Source organism: Coffea arabica, chromosome 3e (genome assembly GCF_036785885.1).
Source record: "Coffea arabica cultivar ET-39 chromosome 3e, Coffea Arabica ET-39 HiFi, whole genome shotgun sequence".
Taxonomy (NCBI): Eukaryota; Viridiplantae; Streptophyta; class Magnoliopsida; order Gentianales; family Rubiaceae; genus Coffea; species Coffea arabica.
Window position 1 is genome coordinate 32,463,508 of NC_092315.1, and position 12,493 is coordinate 32,476,000.

Consider the following 12,493-nt stretch of genomic DNA (forward strand, 5'->3'; position numbering starts at 1 on the left):
AAAGTTGTACGATAATGAGATTCAAAGGTTTAAGTACTTCCTAATTTCTTTCTTCTCCCCTCACGCTCACAACTCTCCCCAAAAATGAAGATACCTTTAAAAACCGACTGAAATGGTAATTCCGATTATATACAAGTTAATGCTTATGCGTTTCGATTATGCACAAATTAATGTGCATGTGCGTCTTATAAGGGAAATAGCTATTTAACAAGGGATTTCTGTAACATATGCCTGACGCACTCCTTGATACACTTATATTACACTTAATTTTTCATATAAATGCATGCATTCACAGTTAGTGCGTCCCAAGTCCCAACATTTAAAATTTTTTCTCAAATTAATTTCAACTTTATCAAAAAATTTAAAAATAAAATAACACTAGAGGCCCCAATTAACTTGTTAGCTAAACCCTTTAAAGAATGCATGTGAGTGTGTATTTGCATAATAAGCCAACTATGAATTCCTAGATGTTTTAACAAATGCACAAGAACAGACGGTCGTGTCTTTTAAATAACTGAATCATTTTAGGAGGCATAATGCATGTATTGTACAACTAGGAGGTGATCACCGTGCATGCCCAATATTGCTTTGTGCCCAGGATTGTTTAACAGCAATGTAAATTGTGCTAGAAAATAAATTATACAATACTAAGTAAACTATGATTGCAAATCATCTATGTCAAGAACTTGGTTTTACGTCAAAATAATAATTAATACAGGAGTTAAAATGGTCTTCCCAAATGTTTATTAAATACCGTGAATTAGGAAACACATTATAGAATATAAATTACATTCAAAATCTCTTTGTGGTGATTAACCGAAATCCAAATTCCGAAAAATGCAAAAATAAAAAAATTTTGTAATAATAACTTGTCCCCAAATGATTCACACGGGGATTGGGGACTTCTCGGCTTCGGGTCTTAACTGAGCCGAGCCAACGGGGAAACAGCTCACTTTTACCATTAAAAATAAATCCATGACACATTTGTACAATTTGTTAACGTTTTGGTAATTATGAAAAATTTGTCAAAAAATGTGCAGAATTAGCAAAGGAGGAGCAATGTATAAACTGATTTCAACTAACAAAAAGTCACCACAACTTAAGTCTACAGTAAGATTTGAGCTTCATCGCTTTCAATTATTGAATTTTCAAACTCGATCATTAGCACAAAATATAATTACGTGACTATTTGATAAATTAACTAGAAAGGATCAGATTCCATAATTAGACATTACATAATGTAATCCATAACGAGTCTTTAACATAACAAGAAACATAGGGTTGAAATAAGTAGCATCTAATATGTAATGGCTAATCATAGCCTTAACATTCAAAGCACGTAAAAGCGAGACCAATTTCATGGAGACGCCAGTCAGCCAGAAGTGTCTCGTCCTTCGCTGCGGCCGGTGCGGTGCCTGAGAAGACAACAGCTCAGAAAACAGAATCATAAATAAGATTTAGACCAGAAAAACAACTAGAACAGATCAACTATAACCAAACCCAAAAGCTTCTTACGAGCTCATATTCCTCCTGGCCCAACCGCTGAAGAAGCCAATAAAATGAAAAAGGAAAGATAATTAGCCCTGAGTTAGAGACAGATTCACTCAAAAAACAAAAACAAAAACAAAAAATCGGAGAAATTTTTTTTTTAAAAAAAGGCATAATTGAAGTATGCCCTGAAGAAGAAGAAGAAGACGGTGAGGGTGGGGGAGGGGGGGTTGGGGGAAGCAACAAAAATCCTGATTACCGACGTATAGCAGACCCAGCTAAAACAGCGCCACAGCCACAGGCGACACCTATGAGATAATTCACAGTAAACCCCGCCAATTGCCTGTAGGGATGCATCGATCGGCTGCAGAAAAGATCAATACCGTCAATAATAATAAAAGACGCAGGGTGACATTTGGGAATTAGGGCCAAGAATAATCAAAGGAAGGAAGAAGAATCATGATGGCAGTTCAGTTGGATGGACGGAGGAGAATTACCCTTGAGAGAGAGACCACAGAGATCTAATGCTAAGAGAATTCAAGAGGACTCCGTGGAGAGAGGATGAAGTAGCAAAAGATCTTCTGTCTGGGAATTAGGGCTCCGTCCAATATACCCCAATCCAGAAGAAAAAAAAAGGATTTCGGGTTTCACTGGATTCCAGCTGTCCCTAGAAAAGAATAAGTATTAAGTACTATTAAATTAGATAGTAGGATAATTGCAGAAACCTAATTAGCTAGCAATTACCATTCCTGTCGTTTCTAAAATAGCGCACACCCCCCCTTCCCCAGGGAGGTAATTGGACATATTTCTAATAATAAATTGTAAGAATTTACTTTTATGCCTTAATTAATTGTAGAAACTTAATAACCAAATTTTAGAAAAACAATATTTTTTATCCATAAATTGAGTAACTATTTAAACTAGATTACATGTGAGTTTTAACATCATTAGCCAATGTAAGCGAAGCTAATGGATGGCTCCAATTTCTGGTTGACATCTCTTAAGATGATAGGGGCTGTATTATGCCATCTCTATAGGTGGAATTGGAAAAAAAAAAATACAAGAGAGGCAAGGCCGTACAAGGCTCTAAGTTCCGCTGACTTATGCTTAACTTTTGTAATGACAACATACATGTTTCCATATTATGTTCCTCAAACCAATCAATCTATGTATAATTTTATACAACTGAAGAGAGAAAGGCCAGTAAGCAATTTTCAAACTTCTCCTAGAGCAAGTATAAAGAGAACTTGTACAAATGCATATGCTCAGTTCATTTCTATTTTAAAATCTCATCTAGTTCAGCCTAATGCTGCTTGTCAAGCAGCTACATCTCTTTGCATGAATGCAGTTATAACTCTGTAATTTGGAAATGCAGCAGTAATTTTAGTATGTGGTTCTAATGCACTTAATGCAATTTTTCACTTACTAAATACAGCTTTATCTTATTAGTGTTCACTTCTAATTACTTGTAATTAGACTTATCAACAATTTTAAATGCAGAATGGCTGTTCGAAGAACATGGATGCAGTATGGTCCTGTGAGGTCTGGAACGATTGCAGTTCGTTTTTTTGTTGGTCTGGTAAGTTTTGCAAGTTTTGCTGTTTATGTTTTTGCTTGATTACTTTATTTGTCACTTATGCTTGCATTGGATAATCGCTACTTATCTTGCCCTAGTTATCTACTTAATTACAGGCAATATTATTTCACAAGTACTGCTGCATGTATATCTGCAGCATTGATGTGAACTATTACTTCTAGAAAGAGGATTAGGACATGCCCAAATCCTGAAACTCTACCAATTTTTAGCAATTCATTTGCACACTGTAGTTCTTGAATTTACATGCTTGATTCTAGAATATAGCATCAACAGCACAAGTGAGCCATAATGAAGAGATGAGATTCTTTGATAGGCACTACGAAAGGGAACAACTTTGTCTGTTTTAACTTACAAAAGAATTGTTGCTTCATGGAAGAGCGGTTCAATGTATTAGTTAAACATGTATCATTTTTTTTCAGTCATGTCCCTAGCATTTGACTTCTGAATTTTAACCTGCCATTTGTTGGACAATATGATGAAAGTGTCACCTCTGCTTTGTAGCATAAAAACCAGGTGGTGAATGAGGAGCTATGGAATGAGGCGAAAACTTATGGTGACATCCAACTGATGCCATTTGTTGACTACTATAGCCTTATCACATGGAAGACTCTAGCTATATGTGTATTTGGGGTAATGTCTTGTCTCTTTAAAGCTCATGGAAAGTTTCGAGTGCCTCTTTCACTTAAATCTTTTGAACAGACACAGGTAGTTTCAGCAAAATTTGTCATGAAGACAGACGATGATGCATTTGTTCGGGTGGATGAAATTTTGGCCTCCTTGAATAGGATTAATGTGAGCTGTGGTTTGCTTTATGGGCTCATTAATTCTGATTCACATCCTCATCGAAGTCCTGATAGCAAGTGGTACATTAGTCCTGAAGTAAGTTTGTCCTGAATGCATCTCATTCTGTGGTTAGTTTATTGTTAGGGCCTAATCCTTTTATCACTGAAAATCTATATCTGAGATTAGATATGCACATAATACTTGCGGCTAGAAGTGGCAATACGGATAAATGGTTCATAATTGATTTTAACTTAATGGATGGTGGATGAAATTTATCTAATCCATTTAGATCCATTTAATAAATGGATTTAAATGGATGAATCTAAATGGATTAAATAAAAACCAATTATCCATTTATAATCCATTTAAATATTATTTACTCATTGGAGCAATCAGTATCTCTTACTGTGAAACGATATATACATACATGGTAAAACACAAAACAGCATTGAGGGTGGGAAGGTTTGTGCCTTGATTTGTATAATTATGGGAGGCTGCCCATTTTTCTGCTAGGCCCTCTCCTTCAAGCATTCGATCCACATCCGACATCTTAGGCCGGTGGGCGGGGAGGTATTGAGTGCAAAGTAGAGCAACTTGGAGCATCTCACCCACCTCAATCCGGTCACAGTTGATCCCCAATTCTCTATCCACCAAAATTTCAATTTTATTTGGTTTTTAAGTAAATGGATATATATGATTTTTATGGATAATCCATATAAATCCATTTAATTTAATGGTTTTACTTTGGTCAACCATTTAAAACCAATACTATAAATGGATAATCCAAATCCATTTAATTATGGATTATATGGATGGATAAATGGATTTCAATCCAAATTGCCACCTCTACTTGCGGCCATAAGATACAGGAATAGATGCAAGGATAGCTATATCTTATAGAATATGTGTGTTCATCTATGTTAAGAAGACATTGGGACTTAGAAATGCAATATAACTGAAGTCTTATTCTGGGAAAATTGTGGTTATAGGGTAAAGCTTAACCCTATGCTAACCTAAGAGAGAAAATCCTGTCAATAAAAGGCACAAAATATGGTTTCAACATTTATGAAACACTGAGAGTTCGTAATGACACTTTTAATCTTAGGCTTTATGGGGAAGAGGTGTCAAAGATTAGGCACCTCTGGCACCTCTGTCGTGGCAAATGCAATTAATTAGGTTACAATCCTCTGTCTAAAGAGGCTTTCAGACAATCCTGTTCCCTCTCCTTTCAACTCGACTGTTTATCTGAAGGGAGGCAAAATTCAAGTTCTACCTGGGCATTAGCTCAGTTAGATGGTGCTCCAGTTTTCAAACCTTGCCATGTCCACCGAAAAAAGTTCACAGACTTTCATTTTGCATACATTTCTAGCAGCTTTCTAATAACCCCAGGATGCTGGATTATGGAGTTTTCTCGTGAAATTTTGAACCTCGTGAGGTTTTGGAAGATGCATCTCTAATTTCAACTTGTGATATATATCATGGTTCAAAGTCGCGGTCGCGGTCACGGTCGCGGCCTGGAACGTTCCACATCGGTCTCGGCATATCGGTCGCGGTTTCGGTGAGACGCAAATTTTAAAATATTTAATATTCTAAAAATTGTTAATAATATAAAAATAGTATGCTAAACAAAAATAATAAAAAATAGCAAAAGAAATGGCCGAGTCAATCCGTCACGGTGTAATTTGACTGATTTCTCGTCTTGACTCAGGATAATTCGGAGTGATTCGGGGTGACTCGGCCGAGTCAATCCATAGCAGTGACGTCTCGGCCGATTTCTCGGAGAGTCAAGTATCTCGATATCGTTTCGTCACGGTATCGTATCGGTAGGGGCCGAGACGGTGACGACTCGGCCGAGACTTCGAACCATGATATATATATTATTTTCTTTCGATTATAACCGTGGTATATGATCAAATCTCATTCTCTTTTGTATTTCAATTCAGGAATGGCCAGATGACTCCTATCCTCCTTGGGCACATGGTCCTGGATATGTTGTATCAAATGATATAGCACAGGCAATCTACAAGAGATACAGAAAAGGCCAACTTAAGGTACAACTTTGCATCAGTCTCTCTACGCCAGTAGTCTTTCAGAAATATTTAATTTAGTTGTTTTGCATGTAAATAAGATTGCTTCCATCACCTTGATTAACTCTTGTAAAGTCATTGAAATGCTAAAAATCTTGTGGTTTACTGCTGCAGATGTTCAAGCTAGAGGATGTGGCTATGGGAATTTGGATTTCAGATATGAAGAAGCAAGGTTTGGAAGTAAAATATGAAACAGATGAGAGGATCTTCAATGTGGGATGCAGAGATGGCTATGTAATTGCCCACTATCAAGGTCCTCGAGAAATGCTTTGTCTTTGGCAGAAGCTTCGGGAGGCAAAACGTGCCAACTGCTGTGGCGATTAGAACATTTACTCGAGTAACCTTGGCCGATGGATGATTGATGGAGATCCATTTGACAGACAGAGAAGATTCGATGTGGATGCTCCCATATTGGAGTGGAGCTGGAGAAAAGTTGGACAGTGATAAGGAATTACAAGTACAATTAGTAGTTATGTAGATAGATAATCAGCTTATATACGTATGTTGGTTAGAGAGCTTAATTCGTAGGACATATTGCAATGCTGTTCATTATGAGCAGCTACGGTTAGGTTTTGTATCATATGTTGAGAGGGAATGATCAGAAGATGCGGCTTATGCCATTGCGTAGATGGATAGAAAATATGTGGTATTTTACTCAAAGCCATCATAATAATTCATTTATTTATACCTAATGAGTTATGATTTGCAATTCCAAATCGTCCAAATTCCAAGCTAAACCTTTGGTCCATGCCTTTAGGAACCGGCATTAACCCTCGATTAATGTTTATGGGGCATGGCTGAGAGGGATCTTGGTAACTTCCGCGGACGTTAGATTTACATTCAGACTCTTGGACAGAAAACCCGGTCGTCACTTGTGAACAGTTAGTTTACGGGAAGTGTTTTGGTGAGTTGATCTGAATTTTCAAAATGATAAAAAGTGATGATCCAATCTTAAGCAATAACTATTCTCAATTAGTATAATATAGTCCGTTAAGGGGTGAATATTTTCTAATTTTGGAGATGGTTTCATTAGGTAACTAGAATAAAATTTCGTAATTGTCATTTCATCCCCAAAGTCAGTCCCTGTAATATTCTTCTCCAGCAGGATTATAACATTGAAGCCATCTTGTATCTCTAAACAATAAACACGAGCAAATAGAAGATCACAGGAAAACAATTAAAATAAGTAAATTAACACAGCAACTGAACAAAAGCACTACTGTCTTCTGACGCTGCCATTAAATCTTTTGAAGCATAACGCAGTCTTTACATCTCTTAGAGAATGTGACGACCCCACTTTCCCCTAAGGCGAACCAGAGGGTTGGCGGGCCGTCTGCCCAACTCTCGCCAGGACTCACGCACGCACACTAACCCGAATCCTTCCGAAGAATAACCTAAACTATTACAATATCGCTTCCCTCAAAAAAGTCAATCACTAAACCACATTAACTTCAGAGGTAGCAGTAATTTAAAACGGCCAGTCAACGGCCCCTAAACATCCCAGGCGCTACAACCAGGGAATAGGGTTGTACAAATCGGGTATACAAATAAAATTCATACGAACCAGATATCGAAATTAGGTTTTACACTTTTCCAGCATCAAGTGGCAATCTAAAACAAAAGTACATAATTCATGTTGAAGCATAATACAACCCACACAATAGCCATAATATCCATTACATCCAAAAGAAAAGAAACATAAGTAAGTTCAAGGCTTTCAGTTTCCAGAACCTGTCAAGGAAAACAAATAAACGTGGGGTGAGCTAAAGCTCAGTGGTGCCCCAAAATCATGCAATCACTTGAAACAATTAACACGTATTGATTCGACTGAAGTAAACAAATAGGGAAGCAATAATATTCGGGTATACCTTAGACTGGTCGAGGGATTCACCCAACGACATTACGTCCAACACTTATATTTATAGACTGATCGAGGGATTCACCCAACGACTTTACGTCCAGCACTTGATTATTATAGACTGATCGAGGGATTCACCCAACGACATTACGTCCAGCACTTGATTGTTATAGACTGATCGAGGGATTCACCCAACGACTTTACGTCCAGCACTTGATTATTATAGACTGATCGAGGGATTCACCCAACGACATTACGTCCAACACTTATAGCAAGCGCAAGCAAAATATTCACGAAAAACACTTCACACAAGTCACCACTCGAACGGCTAGTGTGATAAAGTACACACTGCTCACTTCGATGGATCAAAAACTAGTTTTGCAAATTATCACATATCGAGTCAAGAAAGCACTTTAACCAAGTAAGCATAGAACAGGCAGGGACACTCACCAAGAGTGGAGTTCAGATATCAAGTTGAGAATCGAATTCCGCGTCCTCGCAAAATCCTAGAAACCAAATTTTGAAACTATGAGTTTTTACTCAGTTTTTAAGCTTATAGATATTGAGGTATATCTAATATACTACTAGTTCACTTTCCCTTAGAAAAATCAAGAATTTCCATAGGTTGAAACTTGACAAATTTAGAAGAAATGTTTCTTATAGTTTTCCGTAAGATACTCTTCCTTATAAAGGGTAACTAGTATCCTTTTCTTGAAATAAGTCGACAAATCTCTCAACAACAATGTTAGAAAGTTACTTTGAACATTTCTCTAAAGTTACGGCTTTTGCAAAAATTATCCTTAAGAACTATTTTTCCTAAAATAGGGTTTCTTGCCGAGCAAGTCTCCCAAGCTTTTCACTAATCTTAGTAAAGCTCGTATTTTGGAACTTTTCCTATAGTTAACTATCCAAGTGCAAAGCTTAAAGAAAGAAAAAGAATTAAAATAAGACTTAGAGTTTCCAAAAGCTATAGAACTTATTTACTATAGCTATCAAGGCTAGTTTGAGCTAAAGAAAATTATCGAGTTGGAAAGTTTTAGGCAAAACACTAGATATTGAGTTTTTATAATTTAATACTAGCTGGAGAATATTTTTGATTAATTTGATCACAGTTACTCAAGTTCGCAAGGTCGATACAACTTCCACAGCTCCGATTCCGTTTCGAAGTCATAATATGGATTAAAATATGGCAAATAATCACATAGCAAATTACTAGGGCTTCGTCAATCATTAGCCCTAGATTTCAACAAGTGCACCTCTGAATAAAATAAAATAGTCAACCAAGGCTTCATCAATCATTAGCACTTGGTTTCAGCAAACCCATCATAAACAATTAAAAATAAAAGTAAAGCCTCCAAGACATTCCAGCAATTAACTTTCATCACCCTGTAGTACTTATAAAATCATTCAGATGGCCAAGGGCTTCATCAATCATTAGCCTTTGACAACATTAATCACTTCCAACCACAATTTAATCAAGAATTTAAACCACAAGTAAGCTGCAAGTTCAATTCAAATCAGAATTTAATTCCATGAAGAAAACAGGACATTCATACCAAAACAGTCCACTTCAAGGTTTCACAGACAGCAGTACACATGGAGGAAAAGTACGAAATTTCTACAGAACAAAGGCCTATGATTCTAGTTTCAAACGCCACTGACGGCGCCTTAAACGGATTTTCCTACACCAAAATATCAACATTTTATTGAGACTGGTCATGGAATATCCGAAAATCTGGAACTTCCATTTTTCACTTGTGAAAATTCTTTTTTCTCTTTTAACACCAAAATGTTTTTATTCAAACCATCTTTATACTTCTTATAGAACTTCAAAACAACATTTTCCAGGCATTGCCATCCATTATATGTCCAAGAAAATTTCCAAAATCCAAGTTGATATTTCAACTCAACTTTCGGCAGCCACAAGAAAGTTTCCAGCATTTGTATACCCACATGTTTGGTTAAATCATTCAAGATATCAAATATTTCCTTGCTAAACAAATTATACAATTTAAAACTTACAACCCTATTGTACTTCCAAATCATCATACTTCCAGGAAAATAAAATAAATTACCAAAAACCAATTAAACTCCAAAAACAAACTGAAATTGCTGGTTCAACCTGGCTAGCGGCCTCCAACATTTTCCAGCCACCAATACGCTTTATATCAAATTTTCCCTCGGTTTAAACATGGTGCTAGGTACTCAATTTCAGCATATAAACACCTAGTTAGTTGCTAAAAAATTCCACTTCAAAACCAGGTTCATATAACAAATAAAAAAAAAATCAGAAATCTCATCCAACTAGTCACGGTTGCATCAATGCATGAAGGGCTTTCTGTTTTCATTTCATTTTCGGGTTTTAAACATGCCTTTAAACTCTCAATTTCCGTTTACACCTATCTGGCTAGCAAGTAAACGTGTCCAGTTCTGAAATCAAGCTCAAACAACAACCGTTAACATCAAAAATTTCCAAAATTTTCCTTGCTTGGCTCGGTTGATCATGCCCTGAGGCAGATTGCACTCTTAATTTTTTTTTTTTCCTGCTTTAACCAACTAATTGACCCCATGCAGAGCCTAATTTCTTGTTATTAGCTATCTAATTATGATTATAAGCTTAAACCACAAAATTCACATCAAATAAACCAGATCAAAGAGGAAATATCATGTCAAATTCTCGGCAGAACTTTTACTTCCAAAGCAGAATTTTTCTAAGACCTTGATTTCCATAACCGGCTGCTTAAAATTACATGCAACCTCTGATAAGACTTCCTCTGATAATACTTAACTTAATTAGCCCAGAAATTTACCTTAGATACACTCTAAACTTACGCACAGAAATCTGGAATTTTCTTCCTTCCTCTCGGCTCTCACGCACCCTGTTTGGTCCTGCGTTCAATTTGCAGCTGGAAATGGTGTTGTGATGTAGGTGGTTGCAGCTGGTGGATGTTGGTCTGAGGTTGACTTCCCTGGTCTCTTCCCTCAGCCTACGGACAGAGTAGAGACAAAAGGAAAATGCAGCTCGCGGCTTTTCTTCAGTCGATACTCACGAGGAGCAGCTCTCCCTCTCTTGCTCTCGGATGCTACCTTTTCACGATGAAGATGGAGTGCAGTGGTTTCGGTGGAGTTGTGCAGAAAAGAAATGGAATTTGATGAAGGTGGTGTCTCGGTATTTAGAAAGGAAGCGGTTTGCTTGTACAGAGAAGAAAGGAAGTTGCGGTTTGTGGTTTGTGCAGAGAAGGAAATTGGTATTGTGTCTTGTGGCTGTGAAATAGAGCAAATGGTATCGTGGTTTTGTGATATGAATTGGATTGGTAGTATGAAGAAATATTGTGGGCCGTGGTTGAAATAGATTGAGTGGTATTAGAAAGTATTGTGGTTTGAGACGTGAAACAAAGAGAATGATACAAGTGCCGCTGTTTAGGAGAATAGTTTGCGCGTAAGAGCGGCTTGCGTACAATTTTGGTAATAACTGCGTGATTTGATTTGCAGTCAGACGTCTCGTTTGGTTTGCATGGAAAGGTAAGGTAAGGTATTTTAGCCTTTTCACTTCACTCCCTAACCTCAACTTAATTTCTCAATTCCATCTTAATTCTAAAATTATCCCCAAGCGCGATTCAAACGCCTAATTATACTCTAATATACCTAACCCATTTTTTTATCGAATAATTATCGATTAAACTTGAATATTAAGGTTCCTAGTAATTCTTATATTATTCAGCGATTAAATTAGTTATTATAATTTCCAATTATTATTTCTCAAGAAATAGAGTTAGTCTAACTCGAAATTTATTGATTTAATAATATAAAGTCAAGTGAAATAATAATTAAATCCAAGGTGTCAATTTGCACATAAGAGTATTTTTACGCACTTATTGCGAAAACAACGAAAGATAAGGATATATTTATCGAATTTTCACGCATTAAGTATGTTTAGTATATTAGAATCATATTTATCTAAAATTCATTGGTTTTCATCTTAACGCGAAAATTCCTATTAACATTTAACATTATTAACGATTAAAGCTAGTTATCGGAAATCAAAGAATTTATTTTAAAGTAATAGAATTATTCTAACTCAAGAAATATTAATTTAGTATAGCAAAACCGAATAATTTAATATTGGCACAATTATATTATTTATTACATAGAAATTATCTTTACACTTTTATTTCAAAACAATTAGTTACAATACTAGAATTCAAAGTAATTAATGATTAGATCAATGAAATAGTTTACCATCGAAATATGAAGTTAATGTAACAAAACTAAGAAGTTTAGTAGTTTAGCACAATTCTTTTATTTTGCACATAACGTTTAATTCTACATACTTATTTAAAAACAATTGGACTTCGTGCTAAAATTTATTAAAGAATTAAAATGTAAATAAAATATGCACTGATATTTATATGTCTATTTTCAGGGTTCTCACAGAGAATGCTCAACAGGAGTGAAAAGCAGTCAATTTTATACCAAATCGTGTCATTCTACATATATTGAGATTATTGATTATGAAAAATGGACTATTTCCATTGTAAGACATTTCATTTGTTGTCAATCATGGAGAAATTAAATATTCAATCAGTTACAATTTCACAAAAATAATGCCCGTATTAAACCCTACGGGAGTGCTAACCTATCCGGAGTACTTGATACAAAAATGCAACGAGATACAAACCA

General features: G+C 36.0%; 1 protein-coding gene and 3 long non-coding RNA genes across 6 annotated transcripts; 2 read left to right on the top strand and 2 right to left on the bottom strand.

Annotated features, from left to right (window-relative positions):
• Window positions 1-1,216: 1,216 nt before the first annotated feature.
• LOC113736391 (uncharacterized) lies at window positions 1,217-2,247 on the bottom strand. 3 transcript variants are annotated; one of them, XR_011842079.1, is made up of 5 exons: window positions 2,233-2,247; window positions 1,986-2,155; window positions 1,748-1,852; window positions 1,516-1,542; window positions 1,217-1,415 (listed from the first exon to the last, which is right to left on the bottom strand). It is a non-coding gene; the product is annotated as an uncharacterized lncRNA (long non-coding RNA). The 3 variants fall into 3 exon arrangements; XR_011842080.1 differs by lacking the exon at window positions 2,233-2,247 and having other exon boundaries at window positions 1,752-1,852; window positions 1,986-2,170; XR_003459692.2 differs by lacking the exon at window positions 2,233-2,247 and having other exon boundaries at window positions 1,986-2,169.
• Window positions 2,248-2,991: 744 nt separating this feature from the next.
• Window positions 2,992-3,691, top strand: LOC140038711 (uncharacterized). Its single transcript, XR_011842280.1, has 2 exons — window positions 2,992-3,067; window positions 3,587-3,691. It is a non-coding gene; the product is annotated as an uncharacterized lncRNA (long non-coding RNA).
• Window positions 3,692-3,805: 114 nt separating this feature from the next.
• Window positions 3,806-6,647, top strand: LOC113737521 (beta-1,3-galactosyltransferase GALT1-like). The gene is made up of 3 exons (XM_027264745.2): window positions 3,806-3,964; window positions 5,812-5,919; window positions 6,070-6,647. The coding sequence occupies exons 1-3, from the start codon at window positions 3,812-3,814 to the stop codon at window positions 6,277-6,279; spliced, it is 471 nt and encodes a 156-aa protein (XP_027120546.2). The 5' UTR covers window positions 3,806-3,811; the 3' UTR covers window positions 6,280-6,647.
• Window positions 6,648-7,159: 512 nt separating this feature from the next.
• Window positions 7,160-11,042, bottom strand: LOC113737165 (uncharacterized). Its single transcript, XR_003459948.2, has 3 exons — window positions 10,624-11,042; window positions 8,264-8,319; window positions 7,160-7,686 (listed from the first exon to the last, which is right to left on the bottom strand). It is a non-coding gene; the product is annotated as an uncharacterized lncRNA (long non-coding RNA).
• Window positions 11,043-12,493: the final 1,451 nt, after the last annotated feature.